Source organism: Leptonychotes weddellii, chromosome 2, assembly GCF_054177405.1.
Source record: "Leptonychotes weddellii isolate Sample4059 chromosome 2, ASM5417740v2, whole genome shotgun sequence".
Classification (NCBI taxonomy): Eukaryota; Metazoa; Chordata; class Mammalia; order Carnivora; family Phocidae; genus Leptonychotes; species Leptonychotes weddellii.
The window spans coordinates 87272786-87299065 of NC_138370.1; the positions used below are offsets into that span (position 1 = coordinate 87272786).

At 38.2% G+C, this 26280-nt stretch overlaps 2 protein-coding genes across 2 annotated transcripts in view; both read left to right on the forward strand.

The window, feature by feature from the left end:
• BBS7 (Bardet-Biedl syndrome 7) overlaps positions 1–23173 on the forward strand; it is a 32640-nt gene extending 9467 nt beyond the window's left edge. The window contains exons 5-12 of the mRNA XM_081813122.1: positions 1033–1107; positions 3858–3923; positions 8012–8151; positions 9797–9961; positions 19300–19409; positions 19538–19641; positions 19773–19896; positions 21943–23173. Coding sequence (XP_081669248.1) covers positions 1033–1107; positions 3858–3923; positions 8012–8151; positions 9797–9961; positions 19300–19409; positions 19538–19641; positions 19773–19896; positions 21943–22076 — 918 coding nt within the window. The 3' untranslated portion in view covers positions 22077–23173. The remainder of the gene's footprint in view (positions 1–1032; positions 1108–3857; positions 3924–8011; positions 8152–9796; positions 9962–19299; positions 19410–19537; positions 19642–19772; positions 19897–21942) is intronic.
• An 825-nt stretch (positions 23174–23998) lies between these two features.
• CCNA2 (cyclin A2) overlaps positions 23999–26280 on the forward strand; it is a 7556-nt gene continuing 5274 nt past the window's right edge. The window contains exons 1-2 of the mRNA XM_031035687.2: positions 23999–24495; positions 25267–25510. Of these exons, the coding sequence (XP_030891547.1) occupies positions 24283–24495; positions 25267–25510 (457 nt within the window). The 5' untranslated portion in view covers positions 23999–24282. The remainder of the gene's footprint in view (positions 24496–25266; positions 25511–26280) is intronic.

Genomic DNA, 26280 nt, shown 5'->3' on the forward strand with positions numbered 1-26280 from the left:
GGTGGGAGGGATGGGGTGGCTGAGTGATAGACATTGGGGAGGGTATGTGCTATGGTGAGCGCTGTGAATTGTGTAAGGCTGATGAATCACAGACCTGTACCTCTGAAACAAATAATACATTATATGTTAAAAAAAAGAAAAGATAATAGGAACGGAAAAATGAAGGGGGGGAAACCGGAGGGGGAGACGAACCATGAGAGACTGTGGACTCTGAGAAACAAACTGAGGGTTCTAGAGGGGAGGGGGGTGGGGAGAAGAGTTAGCCCAGTGATGGGTATTAAGGAGGGCACGTTCTGCATGGAGCACTGGGTGTTAACGCAAACAATGAATCATGGAACACTACATCAAAAACTAATGATGTAATGTATGGTGATTAACATAACATAATAAAAAAAAAAGAGCTGCATTTAATAACTCTAGGAGCATCATTTACATAGAACTGGCTGCAACAGCTGTGTCCTAGAAACTACCTCTCCAGGAGAGAAAAATTATCTCCTTTCTGTGTTACAGGTGAAAATAAAATTGATAGAAATGAACTGATATAATCAGAATGGCCATATTAGGAAGATTATAATTTAAGGGGGGTGGTGAGAGATGACAGTCTGTGATCTCTGATAAAATTTGAAAAAAAATATGTCATTGTGATATAACATTTATTCTTTATTGCATTTATTTTCTAGTAGTACATGTTATCAAATATAAATTGAGAATTCATATGTTCAAATTTAAAGATGAATGTGACCTAGAACTAAAGAGAACCCTTAGAGAAAATGTTTTGTTGGGTGCCTGAGTGGCTCAGTCGGTTAATTGTCTGCTTTTGTCTCAGGTCATGATCACAGGGTCCTGGGATTGAGTCCTGCATTGGGCTCCTTGCTCAGCGGGGAGCCTGCTTCTCCCTCTGCCCCTCACCCTGCTCTCATGCTCTCTCTCTCTTTCTCTCTCAAATAAATAAAATCTTTAAGAGAAAATAATGTTTTGTGAAAATTTTTAGTTTTCCATCTGAACCATTTTTTTTTTAAATATTACCTTTAGAGTGATGTTCCAATAGACTTACTTGATGTGGATAAAAATTCTGCTGTTGTCAGCTTTAGCAGCTGTGATTCTGAGGTGAGTACAAAGTATAAACAACTTTTCAGATACTTTTTCTATTATGCCATTTTGAATAAAGTCTATGAATGCTACTAGGGTTTGATGTTTCTTCTTCTATCTCTTTTTCATAACCTTTCCCTGAAAATCTGCTTCTGCTCTTTTTCCCTGTTTTTGGATAATTCAGAAACCTGGGGTGTTATCCTAGATTCCTTCCTTTCTCTGATCTGTTAAATCCAATTAGTCACTAGTTTCTGCCAGTTCTATCTCCTTGGCTATTATATCTTTCCTCTGCTTCATTTCTCCTTTTTTTTTTTAATTTTATTTTTATTATTGTTGAAGATTTTATTTATTTACTTGAGAGAGAGAGAGACAGCATAAGCAAGGGAAGGGATAGAGGGAGAGGGAGAAGCAAAGACTCCCTGCTGAGCAGAGAGCCCGACAATTCAGGGCCCATCCCAGGACCCCGAGATCATGACGTGAGCTGAAGGCAGACTCTTAATGGACTGAGCCACCCAGGTGCCCCTTCATTTCCACTTCTGTTAACTTTCCAGGCCCTTATCATGTTTGCTTGAACTACTCGTCACCAGTTTTTTTGCCTCCAGTATTGCCTCTCACCTCTAGGCTCTGCTGAACACTGCCACCAGAGAGGTCTTCCTAAAGTATAAACATCTCTCTGTCATTTCTTCTCTCAAAACCTTTTAAAGATTCCTTATTCCCTGCTGCATATAAGTCTAGATTTCTCATTGTGGCATAACAACTTTCTATGATTCAGCTCTTGATTATATCTCTAGCTTATCTCTTACCAGCTGCTACCTTCCCTCCCATGCACATTATTTCTGCCAAACTGAAGTTCTTAAAATTTCTTGAAAATGCTATATAGTTTCACACATCCTACATTTGAACATGGTCTGTTCCTTCTGCCTGTTCTTTTTCACCTTTTCTGGGCTTGTTGAATCTTGCTTAACCTTTATTTAGTAGACATTTGTTGAGTACTTACCATGTGCAAAGTACCTTGGATGAGAATGTGTCAGAGGTTTTGGATATGCTTTACTATATCACTTCTTTCTGCTTAGTACTAGCTGACTAGCATTCTCGGAGCTAAGTGTGGCTCCTGAAGAGAAGTTAGGGTAAAGATAAGGTCTGGAGTAGTTGTATTGAAGAAGGCAAGCCAGAGCAGGAGGTGGTGACTAGAGTTGGCAGGTAGTTATACACATAAAAAGGGAGGAATGAAAAGAATAGATGAAGAACAAAGTTGATAGCTATATTAGGGAATAGTTTTCAATATAATTTTATAGTAAAACTTTTTTTGATAAGAGGTTTTTAAGTTGTATTATGTAATATATATGATTTGTCATCCCTGCTTGAGAATAAAACAAAGATTAGGTCCTACATTTTAATTTTCATTTAAAATATCAAGTTGATCTTAAAATTTTAATTTCTTAGTTGCTGTGAAAGATTAAACTATTTTATTTACATCACTGCAGGATTCTTTGAAATGAGTATTTTATATTAATTTAAAATCCATTTTCTAGAATGATGGCTTTAAAACCACCTTGTTATGGAGATTTCAAGTATATATAGAAGTAGAAACAGTAGTATAATAACCTCCATGTACTCATCATTAACTTCAACATATGACCAGTCTTGTTTTATGCTCTTCTCCTTCTCCTATCCCAGACCTAATCCCAGAACTTTCATGTATTTTAATCTTTATCATCCTATCCATAAATGCTTAAGTATATAACATTTGTTTTTAATCACATGAAAGCATATTTATTTTTAGGTTAACTGATATTCTGTGTTTATTAAATTTAAATGATTTGAAATTAAAATGCTCAAATTTTCTTTTTGATATTATCTTTTTTATTTCTTCAGTTATTTATTAAAAAGGGAAATAGCAGTACATGAACACTAAATACTAAATATTTCAAGTTGATTTGTTTTTGCAATTCCTGCACACAGATATATTTCTCTATTTTTAGTAGTTTAATATTCAGGTTCAGGAAGTTATAATATTTGAAGTAACCTCTCCACTTCAATTCAACAAGCATGTATTGAATGCTTACAGTATCATCCCAGACACTGTGCTATTTGCTGGAAATACAGAGAGGAGATATTTCTTAGTCCTCTAAAAGTATTTGTGAAAGTCAAAGACAGTCAACACCAAACACTGATGTTTTTGTCTTTTAATATAAACATTAGGAGTGTGTGCTGTCAATTAAATTTTTAGGACAATTAATATTTAAATGTTATTGTAGAAGCTCAGGATGAAAGAGCGTGAGCTTTAGAATCTTTTTTTTTTTTTTTTAAGATTTTATTTATTTATTTGCGAGAGAGAATGAGAAACAGAGAGCACGAGAGGGAGGAGGGTCAGAGGGAGAAGCAGACTCCCCGCTGAGCAGGGAGCCCGATGCGGGACTCGATCCCGGGACTCCAGGATCATGACCTGAGCCGAAGGCAGTCGCTTAACCGACTGAGCCACCCAGGTGCCCGAGCTTTAGAATCTTAAAAGATATGAATTTGAATTCCAATTTCATTACTTACTAGCTTTTGGGAAATTTTCCTAACCTGTAATGCTGCAGTTTCTTGTCTGTTAAAACTTACTTAGTAAAAACTTCACATAGGGTTGTTTGCAAGAATAAAAAAAGCACATCACAGTGTCACCCAAATGATATGTGCTTAGTAAATGGTAAGCATTATTATTATTGATGTTTTTATTATTAAAAATGTGAATTCATCCTTTTTCTTCAACTTTGAATTCTTCCCAGTCAAATGACAACTTTCTTCTCGCTACTTATCGGTGCCAGGCAAATACTACAAGGCTGGAACTCAAGGTAAAAACATTTGAAATTACCTTTAATTGAAAGCTTGAACTTTTCTTCCCCTTGGCATATCTTAAAACATACGATATCATTTCTTTGTATTATTTTCTCCCTGAAATGAGTCATTTGGAGTAATGATTTTTGGATGACCAGTGAGGTTTTAACTCAGCCCCAACCATTATGTCTGCTATTGGCTTCTCTAAAATTATCCATCCTGAATTTCCTCTAAGTGGAATTTTTTTTTCTAATCCTCTATTATGGAAAGTTTCAAACCTACGTAAAGGTAATGACTTCAGCTTCAACAGTCACCAGCTCATGGCATTCTTGTTTATACTGTCACTGTCCATTCCAAATTATTTTGAAGCAAGTATAAGATATTTTATAATTTCATTTGTAAATATTTCTGTACATATATCCAAAAGATAAGAACTGTTTGTTAAAACATAACCACAATACTATTATCACACCTAAGGAAAATTAACAATAACTCCTTAGTATCATCAAATATTTAGTATTTAGATTTCACTGATTTGTTTCTACAGTTCGTTTGATCCAGTCATTGTCCATAATTTGGTTATTGAAGTATCTGAGCATTTGCCCTATATTTTCCTACCACTCGGATTTCCAATAATGTCATTTATTATCATCTATTCTAGAGAAAATTTTTTAATGTTTTCTTTAGCAATTTAGTAATGTGATCTCCCTTAAATTAAATACTAATTATATCACACAAATCTGTTTTATTTATTTATTTTTTTAAAGATTTTATTTATTTATTTGAGAGAGAGAGAGCACATGAGAGGGGGGAGGGTTAGAGGGAGAAGCAGACTCCCTGCTGAGCAGGGAGCCCGATGCGGGACTCGATCCTGGGACTCCAGGATCATGACCTGAGCCGAAGGCAGTCGCTTAACCAACTGAGCCACCCAGGCACCCCAAATCTGTTTTAGTTACTTAATTTGTGTGAGGTTATTAGGGACTATAACTTTTTTCATAGTGTTCCTGATGTTCAGACTCAAAGCCTGTTTCTTTCAAGAGAGATGCTGTTAACATAATAACTTTTTCACATCTAGTTAAGGAAATTCCAGTTAAATGTAGGTTTTTTTCTAAACAATTTATTTAAGTCTGCATAAGTTCCCTTTTGTGTATTTTGAAAGAAAAATTGAAAACTGGAATAAATTTTTTTTCTAAAGGAATATACTTAAACATATTTTATGTAACTTAATTAAGCATTTTAAATTACAGTTCCACTGAACAAGACTGTGCCAATAAATTGGGAAGTAGACCTAAAAATATTAAAAAGCTGTGTTCTTTTTTTAAAATTGGATGCAATAATAGATGCGAGAAAACTACTGAAAAAGAAGAAAAAGGTGGAACTTATCTTGCCATATGGTAAAACGTACCATAAAACTACTATAATAAAAATAATGTAGGGTATTTACAAGGCCTAAGTAAATAGGCAGTGCAACAGAATACTCTAGAAATAGAGCCCACTACACATTTATGGAAATTTAATGGATGGCATTTTTATGTAGAAAAAAATTCTACTGGGGCGCCTGGGTGGCTCAGTCATTAAGCGTCTGCCTTTGACTCAGGTCATGATCCCAGGGTCCTGGGATCGAGCCCCACATCGGGCTCCCTGCTCAGCGGGAAGCCTGCTTCTCCCTCTCCCTCTGCCCCTGCTTGTGTTCCCTCTCTCGCTGTGTCTCTCTCTGTCAAGTAAATAAAATCTTAAAAAAAAAAAATTCTATTAAATTACGATGTCTATTTAAAAATTGGTGTTGACATAACTGGCATCTATCTGAAAGAAAATTAAGTGGATTCTTATCTTAATGCCATATATAAAAAATAAATTCAGATGAGTTAAGTACCTAATTATTTTTAAAAAGAAGGAAATTTAGTTGTCTTCTAGGTAATGGGTGAATATCAATAAAATACAAAGACTGCCTATAACTTGTTAAAAAAAAAAAAAAAAGACTACCCAGTAAGGAAAATAGGCAAAGAATATGGATAGACAGTTCACACAAGGAGTCAAAAGAGCTAACAAATATTTTTTAAAAATGTTCTATCTTATTATTAGTTAGGGAAATTCAAATTAAAATAAACAAAATAGATTTTCTGGATCTAACAGGTTGGCAAAAAATTTTAAAAAGCAACATCACTAGATGGCAGGGTTGAGAAAAAGGACATTCTCAGTTGTAGCTGAAGAAAATAAAAATTGTAATAGCCACTTCGGAAAAATAAGCAACAGTCCCATTTGGAGGAATCTATTTTATAGCAATAAAATCACAGTATTATACACACAGATATGTATTTAACTGCAGCATTGTTTGTAGAGGCAGAAAAGTGGAACCAAAGTGAATATTTAATAATTGAATGGTTGAATAAATAGCTGTTTATACATTCCATGGAATATAGCACAGCTGCAATTAAGAATTCATTGATCTATTCCTGTTAACATGGAGTGAATCCCATGAAAAACAAAATGTAGATAAAATCCCTATATATATAAGAAAGATATGAAAAGAAACACACCTGTCTGGTATGATAGATTATGCAGTAGGGGGAAAGCATGAGTGGGATGGGAGTGGGTAGGAGGTGATGGCATTAGGAGAGGCAAAGATAAAGGAAAAAAGTGATTATTAGAAATAAAAACAAAGATATCTATGATATAAATAGAATTTATTCATATGAAATTATGCTTTTGTTTTTGTACGTGTGCATAGAGAAATGTATGAAGGCATAACTACCAAAATAGCACTAATGATCATCTCGGGGTGGCAGGATTTTAGGTGACTTATATGTTCATCCTAATTTTTCTTTATATTTTTTAATAATGAATATGAATTGTTATATAATCAAAGAAAGCAGTATGACTTTTTATTCTGGAAAAAATTATGTGCCAGTGTAAACTTACCTTTTAAAAAGAAACCCTAAAATATAGCTGTATCAGATGTATTTTTTATTTTTATCTTTCCTCTTTCCATTTAGAGCAATATTGGAAGTGTAACATCTGCAGAAAACCTTGCTTTAAACTTTTATTTATGTTTCCCATTTAGGTAAAACATTGATTCCCCCCCGCCCGCAACATGCTAAGAAAAGTATGAATTAAAATATCAGCTAGTTTAGAGAAGCTACCATTGTAATACAAGAGGTACTACAATCCATCTCATGAATTCAAACTGAGAGGAGCGGAAAATGGGCCAGGAGGGAGAAGCTGGACAACTTTCCAACTCCTCTAAAATCAGTTCTTCACAGTTTAATGAATTATTATTTTCTGTTAAGTGTTTTGAATTCTCAGGATATCCAACTGGGTATATTTAAAATAGCGCAAAAGAATTTCCTAATCCAAATATGTAATAATTAGATGGTGTATACTTCTCTATTTTCATAGAAAATCAAGAATTAAGTTCTCGGTAACATTTTTTCTGTCAATAGATTTTTTTTTTAAGATTTTATTTATTTGAGAGAGAGAGCAGAGCATAGGAGGGACAGAGGAAGAAGCAGACTCCTCGCTGAGCAGGGAGCCCAATACGGGGCTCAATCCCAGAACCCTGAGATCATGACCTGAGACGAAGGCAGACGCTTAACCAAGTGAACCACCCAGGCACCCCTCTGTCAATTGATTTTTTATAACAATAACTGTATGCTGTAATATCCTCATGAGAAATGAAGTATTCCATTTAAGTTTTAGTTCTTTGAAAAACTCACTTATCCCCTCAGCAAAAATGTCTAAATTTTAACCATTTTTTATGTGAATCTTATGAAATATACACCTGTGTTTTTAGATGTGGTGGGTAGTATGTGAGAATGTGTGTTTTTTGGAATGGCATAGCACAGCTAAGTGTAGACAAATCACCTAAATCTATGTGGTGGGGATAACTTTTATAGATAAAGTTTGCTTTTGACAGCCAAAATCTTTTTAAATTTTTCTTTACTCTAGGTAAAAAGTAGTTGTCTAATAGAATGTCATTTACTTCAGAATATTACAGAAGAGAGTAAAGTCTAATTACTTGATTACTTGTGTTGAACATTTTAAAGATAACATTTATGTTATGCTGCTAGATTATTTTTATTTTCTTTTCTCTTTTGTGTTAAATCAGATTCGTTCAATTGAAGGCCAGTATGGCACACTTCAAGCATATGTGACTCCAAGGATTCAACCTAAAACCTGTCAGGTCCGCCAATACCTTATCAAACCCCTTTCACTCCATCAAAGAACTCACTTTATTGATCATGACAGGTAGGACAAAGGAGGAAGGAATTTATTTTTTAGGATATTACGTGATGCAAATAAACTTGCTTTTGATTTTAATAGTATAAATTCTGGTAGCTATTTATACATTTTAAAAATTAAATAGTATGATACGATTCATATTTTTAATATAAAATTTGTCTTCTTTTAATGGTTGGTTTGAGTTGAACTTTCCTATCTTTCCCATATATTACCATTCTGATATCAGTAGAGTAATAGTTCTCTCTCCCAAACACCTATGATGAATAAATAGGATTTAGCATGAGTTTTTCTGTGAATAGGATCTTATAATATTAGCCTCAAACATTATATTTGCTTTCTATTTCACTTCAGGGAATACTGGTAAAGCAATTGGTTGTGATAGTCCCTTATTTCTGACTTCCATTCCAACTTAAGCATCCTCCTGTTGGTAGTTTTTCACTTTCTTTCCTAAAGATGAGAGGCCATGGGCTTAAATGAAGAAGGGAAAGAAGTAATAATTACTGAATACTTTCCCCTCTGCTGTACGTTGTGCTAGGTGCATAGGCGTTATCATTTAAGTTTGACAGCAAGCAAGACAGGTAGTTATGTCTCCATTTCACAAATGAGAAGTGGAGGCTTGGAAAAGTAACTTGCTGACAGGAAACTTGATTGGAGGCCAAAGCCCATGTTTTTTCTATTGCAGTTTGTAATTTTAAAGATATGTAATTTAAATAAGATGTAAGGGAAAATATTTATAGGGAAGATTTTTGGATTTTTGGAAAACATTAAAGAGAATAGATTTTCTTTGTGGTATCTTCCTGTTTTGAAGTCTTAAGTTGTTGTTAGTGGAGGTAGCGTGCATGGTGTGCTGGAAAGAACAGCAAACTGGGAATCAAGAGACTAAGATTCTAATCTTGTATTTTATCTAATGTCCCTCTTTAGCTTTGGGGAAAGCACTTAATCTCTCTGGGTTTTAGTTTTCTTATCTACAAATGAGAGGGTTGGTCAGGATGATCTCAAAAGTCCCTTCTTAATTCTGTATCTTCTTAAAATTCCTCTGAATCTTTAATCCCTTAAACTTTGCATTTTCTTAACTGTTTATAATTATCCATTTGATTTATTTAAATTTATTTATTTTACAGCCTTTTGTGTATATGTGCATATGTCTATGTGTGATTTTGCAAAATAGAAAGCATTATTCCATATCCCCGCAAGATAGCAGGTATTTTTCTCCAACTTGCCCAATGGCTCAGAGTTAGTAAACAGCTGGTAAATAATGGAGCAAGGTTTCATTCAGTTCCATGTCTATTTTACTTGAAAGCCCAATTCTTTGCCTTCACATTATGCTGATTCTTTCCCTCAGGAAATTCTTGTGTAAGTATGTTTTATAGTTTATATAGATGAACTTTTAAAAAATGAAGTCTACCTGGATAAACTGAATTTTATTTGTAAAGCTATTATGTTACTTAATTGAATATTAAAAGCACAGATATAAGCATTCTTTTTCCCATGAAATTGAAATTTTTAGTTATCTGATGGTTAATATTAATCTGAGGAAAATTAAATGGATACTTTTATATTTGTTTAAACACTATTGCAGAATTCTGTTTGTTCATAAATTACCTCCACGTATTCCCACACACAAATCTGTACCTCTGCCATTAAATTTCAGACCCATGAATACACTGACTTTAACGGGCCAATTCAGTTTTGCTGAAGTTCACTCCTGGGTGGTTTTTTGCCTGCCTGAAGTTCCTGAAAAACCTCCAGCAGGAGAATGTGTGACATTTTACTTTCAGAACACCTTCCTGGATACACAACTTGAAAGTACCTACAGGTAAATAAAACTTATTATTGGTTCACAAGTGTTTTTATATAAATGGAATTTCTAATTTTTGTTTTAAGGAAGGAATAACTTGAAAATAATGTGATTGAAAACCTATACTGTTCAAAAGAATCTATTGAAAAACAAGTAGAATTAGTGAGCTTAAAAATGATTGAATAAAGATGAGTATGGAAGATCAGTCTTTCCTATTCCCAACGATAACCAGTTAGAAAATAAACTATTTGAAAAGACCCTTTCAGAGTAGCAATAATTACAAAATATCCATATAAAAATCTGTAGGAATATTCAGTAGAAATATGCAGAACTTACATGAAGAAAACTAAAATTTTATTGACATAAGACTTGATTAAATGGAGTAATATATTGTATAGTCATCAATATGAAGACATTGTAAACATGGCAGTCCTTCCCAAATTGTTTCAAACATTTATTCTAATTCCAATAAAAATTCCAGTTAAATTTCTTTATGCAAAAATAGGAAATGGCTCAGAACTTGAGAGTTTAGAACATAGAGGCTTTTGAAGCTATCGTGTTAAAAGGTGGAGGTCATATTCTTCTACACTCTTCTTAAGCTCCTAGTTGCACTCCTGCCCCTTCACTATCACTACTTACTCATCTCCCATAGGCTTCCATAATTTGTTTCTGAATAGAGTAGAGGCTAAATTTTCCTTCTCCTTTGTTCCTATCTCTGAATGTGAAATGACCTACTTCTTGGGTAAGGCTAATTTTTCTGTCTGCTTTTGAACTTGTACCCTCTTTTTTTTTTTTTTAAGATTTTATTTGAGAGAGGGCGTGTGCACAAGAGACCATGGCAGTGGGGGGGTGGGGGAGGGAGGGCGGTGGTGGAGGCAGACTCCCCACTGAGCAGGGAACTCAATGAGGGGGCTCAATCCCAGGACCCTGGGATCATGACCTGAGCTGAAGGCAGATGCTTAACCGGCTGAACCACCCAGGCACATCTTTTTTTTTGGGTGCGCAGCAAAGCAGAGTTTATTGAATGATAGTACAAAGCTCCTGAAGAGGGAGGGGACTCGAGAGGGTTGCCCTCATACTTCTTTAAGGTGCTTGCATTCTCTTTCTCACATCTGTAGGTTTGTTTGGCCTTTTGTTTTTTTTTTGTTTTTATTATTTTGTTGGGAGATGAGGGAGTTTCTTGTCTAGGATTCTTTCCCTAAGCAGATTATTGAGGTATTCTACTTCTTGCTTCCTAGGTGAGACTTTACCATGCTAAGTTCTGGAAATAGCAGTGAACACGTAATTTTACCTCAGAATGCAGCCTTTTGAGATCAAGAAGTCTCCAGAAATATAACTGTTTTTTTTGCATCAGTTCTATGAAGGTGTTTTACTGTAAAACCTTCAGGGGATCTTACATGTGTCTAAACCTGTAACAATGACTCCTGTTTTCAAGTACCACAGTGTTACAGGGTTTTTTTTTCTCTGTGGGTGCCCACGGTTCTTGGTCACACTGCTTCAAAGAATGGAAGAGGTAGACCACACCAAGAGTGGTGGGAAACAAAGTGAAGTTTATTGAGTGATAGCAAAGTGATAGTACTAAAGCTCCCAAGGAGGGAGGGGATCCAAGAGGGTTGCCACCAGAGTTTCTAAGTCTAGGGGTTTTTATGGGCTTCTTGAGACTGGCTGTTTTAATCTGATTAACGCTCCCTGTACCTGTCATCCAGTCAGGTTTTTGTCACCTATCATTGGGAAAGGGTGGAGGGCTCCTTCCAGGGTGGTGTAAACTCTTTTTAAGGGTGGTTTCCTCTTGGGGTGGGGGGAACTTGTCCCTGCCTGCCTGCCTTCCAACTACCCCTCATTCCCCCCCTCTGAAGAGGTAACCCTAACTTCTGTTAGGGAAAAAGGGCGATGACACATTGTAGCTACTTCCTGCTGGTCAGGGGCATTGGATGGAGTGGCAGTCAGCGTTCCTTTCATCCCGATCTATCAAGGGGTCCCCTGTAGATATGAGGCTCCATGTGAGGCTCCTTATAAATCGGGTTAGGGCATTTAAGAGGCAAGGCCCAAAGCACAGTGCAAGACCGAGTACAGCCAGGGGTTCGGGGAGAGAGAGATTATGTAGGGAGAGTAACATTATCTGTGTCTTGTCGCTTCAAGCCTAATTTGAGGTCTTCCCTGGGTTCACAGACAGATTGTTTTTAGGCCCTCTTGGGGACCAGGGTTTGACTCTGGAATGGTGGATTCAGGCTTCAAATTCAGGCACGTTGCTGTTGGAGTGGCTAAAATCACAGTATGCGGGCCTTCCCAGACAGGCTCTAACAAGTACTTGGTAGCTTCGGGAATCAAGAGTGGGCAGCCACTGCTGCCCTTAAGGCATGCCAGCCAGCCATAAGCCAGCAGATCCAACTCTTTGCTTAAATATCCCATTTGCTTTTGAGCTAACTCCCTGACACCCAAGGCCATTCCCTTTAAAGCTGGGGCACTGAGCAAGGCCCTCTTGAGATTTGTAAAAGCTTTTTCTAACTCTGGATCCCACATTAATAGATGGGTACCAGCTGTCTGGGTGTCCTTGGTCAACCGATAGAGGAGGCATGCTGTTTCTCCTTATCCTGGTATCCGTGAGCGACAGTGTCCTGTTATACCCAAAAAACTTCTCCGACAAGGGAAAGTTGTGGGGTCCTTAAGGTGTACGGGAAGCGGCACTGCTGTTAAGGTCCGACCCACATCAGCCTGAGTTGCCCAGACCTGGGAATTAATATTAGCCTCTATTAAAGGGAGGCAATTGTTAGTTTTCCCAGGGGCTATCAATATGAGAGTTAATATCTCTACCTAAGAGAAGTGTGGGGCTCTCGGGTATTAAGAGTGCGAGAAAATTAGATCTCCCCAGGTGCATCCCAGAAGGTGAGAAAAGAATTTGGCTATGGGTCACCCAGTGACGCCCTTAATGACAACGCTGCGGTTGGACAGTTGGCCCGGGGCGGAGAGTAGAATAGAAAAAGTAGCTCCAGCATCAAGAAGGAAATCGACTGGTTTTCCTTCTATTTCCAAAATTACCTGAGGCTCTGGGTTACTATGGTGAGCTACTTTGGAGAAGCCACCATGTAGAGCCCCAGGCTCCATCAGGTCCCATCAGTCCCAATCAGGGGCACTGGCCACCTGAGCTCTTGCAGGTTGAGGTCCCCAAGGGCATTCAGATTTCCAGTGTCCCCCTCCACAAGTAGGACAAGGGTTACAGGCCCTTGGTTTATGCCACTGGGGGCATTCTCACTTCCAACGTCCCGGGCGGCCACAGAGATTGCATTTGGTGCCAGAGCCTTGGGAGGCCAAGCTGGCAGTGGCATGCAAGGTTGCAACCAAAGGCTCAGACTTCCTCTTTAGCTTCTCTCCCTTACTCTCCTCTTGGTCCTGATTGTAGAAGACCCACTGGCAGCTCATTAGAGCTCTTCTAGGGTCCCTTCAGGGCCAAGAGCCAACTTTTGCAGTTTTTTCTGAATATCTGGGGCTGATTGGGTCTTTAAGAGTGATTTTGGCCTTGGGAGAACCGGGGGAGATAGCTGTGTATTTAATGAGAGCCTCTCTCAACCTTTCTAAGAAAACTATTGGTGTTTTCTTCCTGAGTTCGGGTTGACAGCATCATGTTTACCAACAGATGCAAATATCTTTTACTGGAGACTCTGAAAGGTATCCTAACAATTACCCATGAAACCTTTAAGATTAACCACCATTATTTAGCAACAGACCCAAATATCCTTAAAAGCACAAACCTATGTCCAGTAATCAATGCTTTAGTACTTTATCCTATTTGGAAAAGACCTAGATGTAATCCTATTTATCATTCAAGCAAAACTTTCTTAACAATTACCCATGAAAACTTTAAGATATACAAGATTAACTGCCATTTTAACACAAGCTTATTTGACCTTCAGGAAACCTAGATAGAATTGTTCCCTGCTCTAAACCTTGTCAGCTCAACAGAGGAGCAAACTCTGAAAAAAAGATGTTTTTTCCACCAAAGTGGAAATTTGCAGTCCATGTCAGGCTGGAGAAGACAGGGAATTTCCCCAAAACAAAGGGAGTTTCAGCACCTGCTTGGGGATATTCCTTAAAGTCTCGGTCCTGAGGTAGACTAACCACAGTTGGCTCCAATTATAGCCATTAACCCTGGTAAATGAATGAGGAAGAAGCCCCCATGTACTGCTCAATCCCTCTGTGATGTGGGCTTGGAAGTGATGGCGATACCAGTTTCCAAGGGGATCGTTAGGATCCTAATTGGGGTCTTGAGGAGGTACAGCCTGGGCTCCAGTTGGAAACTTAACCTGTCCTTTGATCCCCATATCTTTCAGCAGTGGCCAGAACCTGATGTTTTTTCTGCTTTGGAGAGGGTCTGACTTAACAGAAACATTACATCCAAGTTTGGAAAACTTTGAGGTCCACCTTCGTCTCAGGTCTTATAGTGGCACCTCCCCTCGGTCCCCCTTTGAGCACTACCTAGTCTTGTAAAGTGTAAAGCCCTCAGCACCTGCAGGGGTTCCAGGATAGGGTGGGACACGTAAGGAGACCCAATCTTACCTTAGGAAGGATGGAGCCAGGCATGGAGATTACCCTGCGGACTCCATTTGCCTATCTACTTTTGATGTGGATGTGGTGTTCCTTTGTTCCTCCTGCAGAAAAGAGCAGTCAGGAGACTGGGATCAATCCTACATTGCTAAGATCAGAAGAAAAAGAGCCACCTTTTTCCTGGTTAACCTTTTTCCTGGTTAAAACCTGGAAGGCATTGTCCCTCAGATGGCCATGTCTCATCTTCCAACTTGTATCATGGCCATGCCCCAGAACAAAAGAAAATGAGTTGCCTTCCCCCAGTTAAAACCAGGAAGGCATCCAAGTAAATGATATTAAGCTATTTATAGGTCTGATACTCTTCCTGTAGCCTATAATGCCAGGAAGGGTCTCTAAAGGAATAAGGGTCTTGGTCAGGGAATTACCCATCTACAAGAAAAGAGAAAAGGCATCCCTACCTCAGTTTCTTATAGTTTATCAGGGAGACTTGGGAAGAGAGGAAAAGGCTTCCCCCACCTCAGTTCCTCCTCATCTTTTCTTTTTTTTTTTTTTTTTAAAGATTTTTTATTTATTTATTTGACAGAGAGAGAGATAGTGAGAGCAGGAACACAAGCAGGGGGAGTGGGAGAGCGAGAAGCAGGCCTCCCGCCGAGCAGGGAGCCCGATGCGGGACTCGATCCCAGGACCCTGGGATCATGACCTGAGCCGAAGGCAGACGCCTAACGACTGAGCCACCCAGGCGCCCCCCTCATCTTTTCTTGATGTGTGGCTTTAGCTACTCAGGCGACTGATAGCCAGAGCCACTGTCCTCTCTGCGAGGTATTGGGAGTAGTTGCACTTACCTAGTCACTCTCCTACCTCCAGAGAGTGACCCTGGTTTCCCTACCCTTAAGACTCCCTTAGAAGTCAATGGATACACTAGACTTCTTTTAGTAGAGTTCTTCTGTCTGGCATAGCCACTTAATCATCTTTTAGTAGAACTGTTCTGTCTGGCAGACATGGAGGGACAAGATAGGGCACCAGAGAGAGGAAATCCACCTATCCATTGGGATAAGCCCCAATGGAACTGAAAAGTTGGGAGATCCCTTAGATCTTAGTTCTTTTGCTCTGCTTGGCCATTCCTTCACAAAGGTGGTGTAGCCAGTCTGAGGGGTTTCCTAGTAATGCCCAGGATAGGAGGAGTCAGAAACAGGAGAGAGTTTCTCACTGTAACAGGGAACAGAGTGAGATCCCTTGGAGGCCACCCAAACCACTAACAAGGGAATGTCTACGGGACCATCCTGGGCTTTCCCACTCATTCTCCTAGGGGAGGAATCAGCTGAGAAAGTAGTAGAGAGGTTTCTGTCTGGATGCCTAGATGGACAAGTAAGGAACTAGGTCCCTGTGAGAGCCTTTGGGTGTCCAAAGGGTAGCCTTGGTCAGGCCCTTCAATTGCTGCTAGGTTTTCCCTAGGTCCCTCACATCGGTGATCTGCCCCGAGAGGAGTTCTGAGTCCTTACCAAACCAACATTCCCAACTTCTGTTGGGGGATCAGTCGGAAAAGAGCTCAGAGAGCCTGTCACCTGAGACTTGAGAATGGGAGTTGTGCTAATCGCTCTTACATGGCTGATGGGTGCCCATTGTTTCAACAAACAAAATGGAGGGGGAATAGAGAGAGAGACTTACTGACCACTACTCACGGTTAGTTGTCCTTAATGATGGTGAAGACCCCAGATGAGCTCCCATAAATGTTACAGGATTTTTTTCTCTGTGGGTGCCCATGGTTCTTGGTCACACTGCTTCAAAGAATGGAAGAGGTAGACCACACCAAGAGTGGTGGGAAACAAAGCGGAAGTTTATTGAGTGATTGCGAAGTGATAGTACTAAAGCTCCCAAGGAGGGAGGGGATCCAAAAGGGTTGCCACCAGAGTTTCTAAGTCTAGGGGTTTTTATGGGCTTCTCGAGACTGGCTGTTTTAATCTGATTAATGCTCCCTGTACCTGTCATCCAGTCAGGTTTTTGTCACCTATCATATGGGAAAGGGTGGAGGGCTCCTTCCAGGGTGGTGTAAACTCTTTTTAAGGGTGGTTTCCTCTTGGGGTGGGGGGAACTTGCCCCTGCCTGCCTGCCTTCCAACTATCCTTCATCAAGAGTAAACCTCACACTTTAATCATAGCAGACAATTCAACATGCCCCTGGCATATTCTGTATTATTATAATAGCATACCTTTGCTCTTTCCCATTCTGTGTCTTTAAATAGTCTTTCCTTAACAATCAAAACTATAGGGATGCCTGGGTGGCTCAGTCCATTAAGCATCTGCCTTTGGCTCAGATCATGATCCCAGCATCGAGATCATGACCTGAGCTTTGATTGTTAAGGAAAGAATATTTAAAGACACAGAATGGGAAAGAGCAAAGGTATACTATTATAATAATACAGAATATGCCAGGGGCATGTTGAATTGTCTGCTATGATTAAGAGTCCTGCATCGGGCTCCTCGCTCAGCAGGGAGCCTGCTTCTCCCTCTGTTTGCCGCTCCCCCTGCTTGTGCGTTCTCTCTCTCTCTCAAAAATAAATAAATTTTTAAAAAATCTTAAAAAAAATAAAGCTATAAAATCCCTTAAAAAAAAATCAAAACTCTACTTATCCTCCAAGGCTCAACTTAATAGCTACATTTTGAAGCCTTCCTACCTGTCGTAAGTTATTTATTGTTATTTGAAGTATATGGTAATTTTTATGTAAGCTTGTCTCTTCAAATTAGATTTTAAGCTCCTCATGGGCAGAGTCAGTTTCTTAATTATCTTCATATGTTTCCTCCAAGTACCTACTGCATGGCTTTGAACATAGTGGTGCTTAATAAATGTTTTTAGGGTGCCTGAATAAAATACACATATATGCAGAAAGTGCGCTTTGGAGGCAGACATACGTAGGTTTGATCATGGCTCTGTGACTTACCAGCTATTTGCCCTATCTGGACTATTTAACTCTCTGAGCTTCAGTTTTCTTTTCTGAGGGATGGCAATAATAGCACTTCATTGAGCTGTGATGATTAAAAGAAGATAAACCATGTGAATCATTCCACAGTGCTAGGTACTGTGTGTTTAATGTTAAACATCATCAGTTAGAATTAAAGACTAGTGAAAATATCATGATTTCTAAAACATAATTGGAATCAAAATAATATATATGAATCATCTTCCTAGAAAAAAAGAATTAGCATTTGTCTACAGCTAGTTAATATAAACTATTAGTGTGTGTGAAAACTAAATGAAAAGATCGCATTTAATATATGAAAGATGGTATATATGTTAATTAGGAAACTTTTGGTTATCATAAGAAGGAACCAAATAGAAGCAGACCAACATACTGAATAACAGGAATTTATCAGCTCATATAATTTAAAAGTCCAGTAGTAATCTGCCTCAGGCACAACGAAGACTATCCCTTTCCAAAATAAAACAAGACAAAACCAGAGAGGGAGGCAAACCGTAAGAGACTCTTAATCAGAGGAAATAAACTGAGGGTTGCTGGAGGGGAGAGGGGTGGAGGGATGGGGTACCTGGGTGGTGGACATTGGGGAAAGTATGTGTTGTAATGAGCACTGGGTATTATATAAGACTGATGAATCACAGACCTGTACCCTGGAAACAAATAATACATTGTATGTTAATTAACTGAATTTAAATTAAAAAAATAAAACAATAAGACTATCTCTTTCCATTGCTCAGCTCCGTTCTTGTCTTTTTTTTGACTTTCTTATTAAGTACCATAGTGGCCACCAGCAGTTCTGTCCAGTTTTCTATCTTTTCAGGTATCATAGACCCTCTCTTTCCCACTGGTTCCAATAAAATCCCAGGATTGAGTGTCATTATAGAGCCGTGAACCATTGTGGTCAGGAGGATGGAATATACACTGCTAAATGCTTTCTCTTAAAGTCCCACAAATGGGCTTGAGGCCAGTGCCAGTGAAACTACAGTTGACCCTTAAGCAACACAGGTTTAAACTGCATGGGACCACTTGTATGTAGATTTTTTAAATAAATACGGTACTGTAAATGTTATTTTCTCTTATGATTTTCTTAATAACATTTTCTTTTCTCTAACTTTACTATAAAAATATAGTATATAATACTTACACAAAATATGTGTTGATCGACTGTTTACTAGAGTATTACTAGTTTGGGGGAGGTCCAAAGTTATATGCTGATTTTTGACTACAGGGGTTTGGCACCCCACCCCCCACATTGTTCAAGGATCAACTGTATATGGATTGAGAAGGGTAAGAGAAAGAAGTGGTTCTATAAAGAAGATGACAGGTCCTGTGTCCATAAGAAGTGGCAATGGATGATGGGCATGGAAGAACAGAAGCTGTCATTCTTAGGCTTAATATCAACTTTCTTTTGAGAATAAAGAATGTAGTCATGTTGTAATTTATGTGATTACATCAAAGAAAAACATACTTACATGTAAATAAGCAATTCTAAAAGTATTTTATATACATATGGAGTTAGCTGTTAGAAATTTTATTGGTGAAAGTGAAGAAAAAAGATGCTTTAATGAAGGATTTATATAAATTGTTATATGTTTAGGAGGCATATATCTAACATCTTTTGTTTAGTTTCACAATTATGTTCAGAACTTGAATTTATATAATAGTAAAAGGTTACACATTTAAATATGTTTTATATAAACAATGTATTTTATATTAATGTATAGAAAGAGATCTAAAATCAAATGTATTCTAAACACCAGGTACTAGTCACAAAATATGTATTTACTGGACCTATTTATGTATTTTCTTCTAATGCTGTTCTTTTAAAAATATATTAATTTTATAGAAAAGGAGAAGGAGTTTTTAAATCTGACAACATTTCTACTATATCCATCCTAAAAGATGTGCTCTCTAAAGAAGCTACCAAAAGGAAGATTAACCTCAACATATCATACGGTAAAAAAAAAAAAAAAGAAGAAAAATAAATCATTCTTTATGGGGTATTGTTTTTTGGTTATTGTTACAATAAGAATATTTCTGATCAAAGTGACTTAGCTAATTGTGCTTGACTTACCTCCTTCTAGAGATAAATGAAGTATCAGTCAAACACACTTTAAAGCTAATCCACCCAAAGCTGGAGTACCAGTTGCTTTTGGCTAAGAAAGTGCAATTAATTGATGCTTTAAAAGTAAGTATACATTTCATGGACTCATGATCATTACTTTATTGTGATGGGATTTCTAAAATTGTAAAGACTTTAAAGTTACACTGGATTGGATTTTGATTATTAAAGTCCTTCTCTTTTTAATTTTAAATAAGGAGTTGCAGGTTCATGAGGGAAATACAAATTTTCTGATACCAGAATATCGCTGTATTCTAGAAGAGGCAGATCACCTACAGGAAGAATACAAAAAGCAACCTGCACATCTTGAAAGACTGTATGGTTAGTGGACTGTTCTAGAAAACCTTGCCGTATTTCTTTTTTTTTTTTTTTAGATTTTATTTTTATTTTTCAACAGAGAGAGAGACAGTGAGAGAGTGAACGCAAGCAGGGGGAGTGGGAGAAGCAGGCTTGCCGCCGAGTAGGGAGCCCGATGTGGGACTCGATCCCAGGACCCTGGGATCATGACCTGAGCCAAAGGCAGACGCTTAACAACTGAGCCACCCAGGCGGCCCCTTGCTGTATTTCTTTTCTACTGGCTATTTGTGAAGAATCTCGTGAGAGAAGCTAGGCAGAAAGATAAGCGAAGATTACAGCGATCATGAACCAGTGACAACCAATTTATTGCATCAAATATTTTGTAAAATTTGTTTTAATATTTAATATTTTTACTTGAAAAAATGAAAGGAAAGGGAAGCCTGGGTGGCTCAGTCCATTAAGCATCTGCCTTCGGATCAGGTCATGATCCCAGAGTCGGATGGAGTCCTGCATTGGGCTCCCTGCTCAGCGGGGAGCCTGCTTCTCCCTCTCCCTCTGCCTGCCACTCCCCCTACTTGTGCTCTCTCTCTCTCTGACAAATAAATTAAAAAAAAAAAAAAATCTAGAAAAAAATGAAAGTAAAAATTAAGTGAAATAAGTGTAATGCAGTAAATTAATCTCTATATGAAGAAACCTGGTGTGAAATGAATATAACCTATGAAGCAATAAAATGTAGGCCATATTTCACACAAATAATTTTAGGTTCTGTTGATATTGTGAAATATCAAAAGGCAGCATTTAATATTTTTTAGGCAAAATATAATAAAGATATGTATGTGCTGTGAATTTACAGCAAAAGTTGTTTTGCTTTGGTGGTGACAAGTTGGGTGTTTCACAAATTGTCTTGAAAAACATTGAGAGCAAGAGGGAGATATGCAGGAAGGGAGAGAAAGAGGAAGGATGGAACAGCTTAAGGAAAATATTTTTGTGTGTGTGATCTTTATATAAGCTAAGCTTATTTATTTCCTATTTCTTTATAACATCTTCATTAATCAGATATTTAATCCTTACAATAGCTCTGCAAAGTAGATGGTGTTATCTTCATTTTTCACATTTTTTTAACTGAAATCTGACACTAAAGAATTTGTTGTCACATTGGTAGTGGTAAAGCCTGCACTAGAACTTCCTCACCCCAAAATGCTTGCTTTTTGCACTATGCCAAATCTTTTTGGCATAGTTGGTATCATCAATCCACATTGATCTTTGAACCTGCCTAATGAATTTATTTTAATACCCAGGGACTTGCTCACAAACTATAACAATAATATCTAATATCTTAATATTTACTATATGGCAAACACATGATCTTTTATCCTTATAATAACTTAGAAGATGGGTGGTTTTCTATTACTACCAGTTCCAAAATCCAGAAAGCTTTAAAAACTAACACTTTAATAAATCATTTGGCAGCAAATTTGACTTGATCTGAATTAATAATTTAATGACAAAATTTCACTTAAACTGACATGAGGTTATTTATAGTCATTTTTATTCCACTTAGTGTGAATATTCACCCATATATTTTGTTGCAGAAACTCATTCCCCTTGGATATTATGCTATATTTGGTATATCCCTTTTATTATCTAAAATATGAAAAATTCTGAAACATGTCTTGGATAAACCCCAAGAATGGTCAACATATTGATGGAATATTTTAATTCAAATAGAACTTAAGAATAGAATCTGTTGGAGTGCCTGGTGGCTGTTGGTTAAGCATCTGTCTTTGGCTCAGGTCATGATCTCAGGATCCTGGGATCCAGTCCTGCATCGGGCTCCCTCCTCACCTGGGGGGAGTCTGCTTCTCCCTCACACTCTCCCTCTGTGCTCTCTCTCTCTCTCAACTAAATAAATAAAATCTTTAAAAAAAAGTATCAATACCCTTAGGCTTATATATTAAATAATGCAGTGATGAGTGCTTAGAAATAGATTCTCAAGTAATCACTCACTTTCATTAAGTACTGTGTTATTAGAACTAATTAATGACAGGAAATTAACATTTTTCTTTATAGGCATGATCACTGATCTTTTCATAGATAAGTTCAAGTTCAAAGGCACCAATGTAAAAACCAAAGTACCTCTTTTACTGGAGATTCTGGACAGTTATGACCAAAATGCATTGATTGCTTTCTTTGATGCTGCATGAACTATAAACAAGGTAAAGTTCCAAACAAGGTAAAGTTCCAAAGGAGTCTTTTTAAACGAAATATGTTAAAACAGAATTATGGCACAAGCTAACTGTACATACTTTTATTTCAAATGCTTTTTAATAACGTCTAAAAATATTTAAGATGTGACTTCTTTTAGTAATGCTTCTATTTTGAGAATTGGAGCTTTTTAAAAATAGAGTTTTTATTTTAAAACATTAGTGGAATGATGATAAGGAATTTTAATGAATTTTTTGCAAGTGGATGTTTCAACTTTTAAATTGAGAAATATTTGGAAAATTAAAAATATATTCAAATATTTAACAAGCTATACCACATGTATAAACTACTCTACAGTTTTCAAAAATGTATTTACATTCATTACTTCATCTAATCTTCACAATATATATTGTTATTTTGTCAAGTCATATAGGAAAACTGATTCTCTGTGAGGTTAAGTGATTAAGAGGACAAGCTGTTATTATTTTGTAAAGCTGGGACCAGATCCCAAGTTCTGGTGCCTGGTTTGTGTCCTGGTTACTGTATACGTTGTTAACAAGTGGAAATAACTTACCAATTATTTTTTCTCGGAGTTGAGATTGATTTGCAACTGATTTCACTCTTGCTAGGTAATGTTTTGTGAACCATGCTCAGTTTGTGAAATGCTTGAGTTGGTTCAGTGCTATAAATTGTGGCCAGGGAAATGAGCAGAGCTTGCACAGATTGAAGGGATCTTCACTTGCTGTCCCTGTAACCAGTAAAACTATACAAGTGTACTACATGTGAAGAGTGCAGAAATAGTGATGGCTCCTTAGATTTTCCTGCACTAGTACCCACTAATTTCCATTTTATCATATATGGAGGGAAATAAGACTTTAAAGCTACAGAAGTTTTATTCATTAATCTTAATTTATGTTTTTTCATATTCAGGGTAATATTGTATTTAAAGGTTGTTTTAAAATGACATAAAGATTATATAATTATGTTTTCAAGAAGGGCACACTCATGAATTTGTCAAAAACAATGTTTCTTAATTATCTACCATTATATTTATTATATGCAAGCCTTGTATATTAAATTTGAAAATTTGTTAAAAGCACATATCACTGAGAGTTTTATTTTAATAAGGTCATATTGTTTTTATTATATTTAAACAACCTTCATTGCTAAATGGAACAAATAATTTTATTTAGGTCACTAGAATTTCACTGGGTGCTTTTTGTTGGCTGCCACAGCTTGGGGAAAGATGCATCAAAATCAGTGACTGTCTAGTTTAATTTCTTATAGTACTTTTTGTTTTAGATAGATAGATAGATAGATAATGTCTCTATATATATCAACAGTGGTTCAAGGTGGCACCTTCCCTAATTGCATCTTCATTAGGTAAATTCAAAGGCATGACTGAAGACACCTAAATGCTAAGATGACATTATAGTCTGGCACTTGAGTATCAGTTACTGCGTGAGCAGCGTGTTAATGATTTATGCACATTATATAATTAGGACAACCATATGACATGAAGATATTTTTACTCCCAATTAATAGATAAGAAAACTGAGAATCAGAGACCTTGAATAACCGGAGCAAGACTATCAGGCCAGTTAGTGGCTCAGCTTTTAGAGCTTTGGAAACCAGTTAAGCTAACTGAGGGTCCCAGGGCTAACGTTAGGCTAGGGCGGCACACTAACAATTGCTGAAGTTTAACTCAGCTTATCCTGGAGACGGCCCTTGCCCGGTACCCAGGAATCCTAGGGGCCCAGTTTAGTCGCCAGAAACTCAGGCCCCGCCTCTTCGGCCGGCGCAGGCGTTTTTCCTCCCGCCGCCGTTCGGCGTTTCTCCGCCCCTGCTCCGTGGCCTTCGCCGCCGCCTTCATTCGCCTGCGACTGTGTCGCCTCGAGTGACGTCACGGGCCTCGGCCCTTCCCATTGGCCCATTTCAATAGTCGCGGGATACTTGAACTGCACGAACAGCCGCCGCTCCGGCGGGCTGCTCGCTACATCTCGGGGGCTTCTTTAGCCTTCCACGCCCGGCAGTTCCTACCTACGCCTTTCGCAACCTCTTCGGAACTGCGCGATCCCAAGCGAGCAGGCTGGCCCGGGCTGCGGCGGCTGGTTACGGCTGGAGCGTTTCTCGGCGGTGTCGGCGGGACGGAGTACACGCTGCTTGGCGCCGCAGGCTGATCCCGCCGCGACCCCGGGAGCAGTGATGTTGGGCAGCTCCGAGCCCGGGCCTGCGGCCCGCGAGGCGGGCTCGTCGCTGCTAACATTGCAGCATACGGCGCTCCAAGAGGACCAGGAGAACATCAACCCCGAGAAGGCGGCGCCCGCCCAGCAGCCCCGGACCCGGGCGGGGCTGGCGGTACTGAAGGCCGGGAACCCGCGCGTTCCAGCGCCGCAGCAGAGGCCCAAGACACGACGGGTAAAGAGATGAGCGATATCTGTGGGAGGGAGGGCCGAGCGGGAGTTTTGCACGAGGTTTAGCAGGCCGAGGAGCGTGGAGAGAAAGCATCTTCCGAGCTTTTTAAAGGGAGGCCTGGGTCTGGAGTCCCCTTGATCCCTAGTTTTCTGGCATGTGGGATGCCACTTACAGCTTCTCTCCCATTGCTCTCTTCGCCAGCGCTGTGTTTTGCTGCTTGTCTGCTCTTTATTGGGGATATTTTTCTATAGATAATGAGGTCAAACCAAGCCCTACGTGTGTCCGCGCTTTTCTCGCCGCTTTAAACCTTAGGCACTGCCCTAGGATCTGGACCCGCTTCCTGCTTTCCATATGGTTAAGATTACCTCTATTTTAGGAAAGGGTATAAAAAATACTTTGCTTTTAGTAAATTCCGCCATTTTACCGGATTTGCTCTGTTGCTCCACCCTGGGGCGAAAGTGGTGAACCAACACCTCTTTGCCTGCTCTCCTAAACTTGTCATCTTTCAGCCTGCCACTCCACTCATCTTGTAGCCTTGATTAGTTTTACATACTTTCACTTAGTGTGATTCTTTCTATAACTTATGTAGGAATGCCTGTAAGGAATTTGAACATCCCTTTCTTCAGCCACTCAAACTTTGTTGCCTGGATTTTGTCCCAGATAGTTTTATTTCCTGAGAGTATTTGGGAATGAAAGCAGAAACTGAGACCCATAAGGGGAAGAAAGCAAAACTCCATTTAATAGGCTCAAAGCCAGATATTCATTTCTTTTTAGGTTGCACCTCTTAAGGATCTTCCTATAAATGATGAACATGTCACTATTCCTCCCTGGAAAACAAACAGTAAACAGCCTGCATTTACCATTCATGTGGATGAAGCAGAAGAAGAGACTCAAAAGAGGCCACCTGAATCTAAAAAAACCGAACGTGAAAATGTCCTGGCTTTTAATTCAGCTATTACTTTACCTGGACCAAGAAAACCACTGGTACCTCTTGATTATCCAATGGATGGTAGTTTTGGTAAGTTTTGTATCAAAACTTGTAAGATTTGTATCAAATCAATGTAATCATAATTATTAAATAGCCTGAATTAATATTTTGCATTTTAAGACATTATCGTACCTGATCCTTACTACATAATGAAATTGGTTTAATGTAACAAAGTTTAGAAAGTGTGTGACTTATCTCAGCTCTCACAGCTAATACGTTGACCTAGTGACCTATAAATCCTAATTGGGTGTTCTTCCTTGTATACTGCCGGTAACATCAGTTTAATTAGATCTCAAACACTTTGCTTGCTTGGGAGAATAGATTTCAATTGTACTGATAAAATTCACTTTGTACATACCACTTCATAGTATTTGAATAGGACACAGCTTTCAATATTGTGATATCTAACATCTCTTACAGCTTTAAAATTTTCTGTAAATCTAGTCTGATACCAGAAAGGGACACTGTCCTGTGAATGAAGAGTTGAATCATGGCTGTTTGCAGTTAACCACATATAAAATAAAGTAGCTGCTATAAAGACAGCTCTGCCAACAGTTTGTGCAACTTCTTTACCATAGGTCTGTCGAGTCACTGACAACTCATTAAGTTCAATCTCATTTAGGTTTTAGTTCTATTATGAGAAGTCTGGGAATAGCAGGAAAATCCTTTGGAAATAAAGTAATTTTTGTATTTTTATTGAAAATTTGTAACAAGTTTTAACCTCAAGATGAACCTTGAAGTGAAAAGAGTAATGAATGATATTCTTTGCCTCAAAAGGTAATTTAAAATTACAAAACATG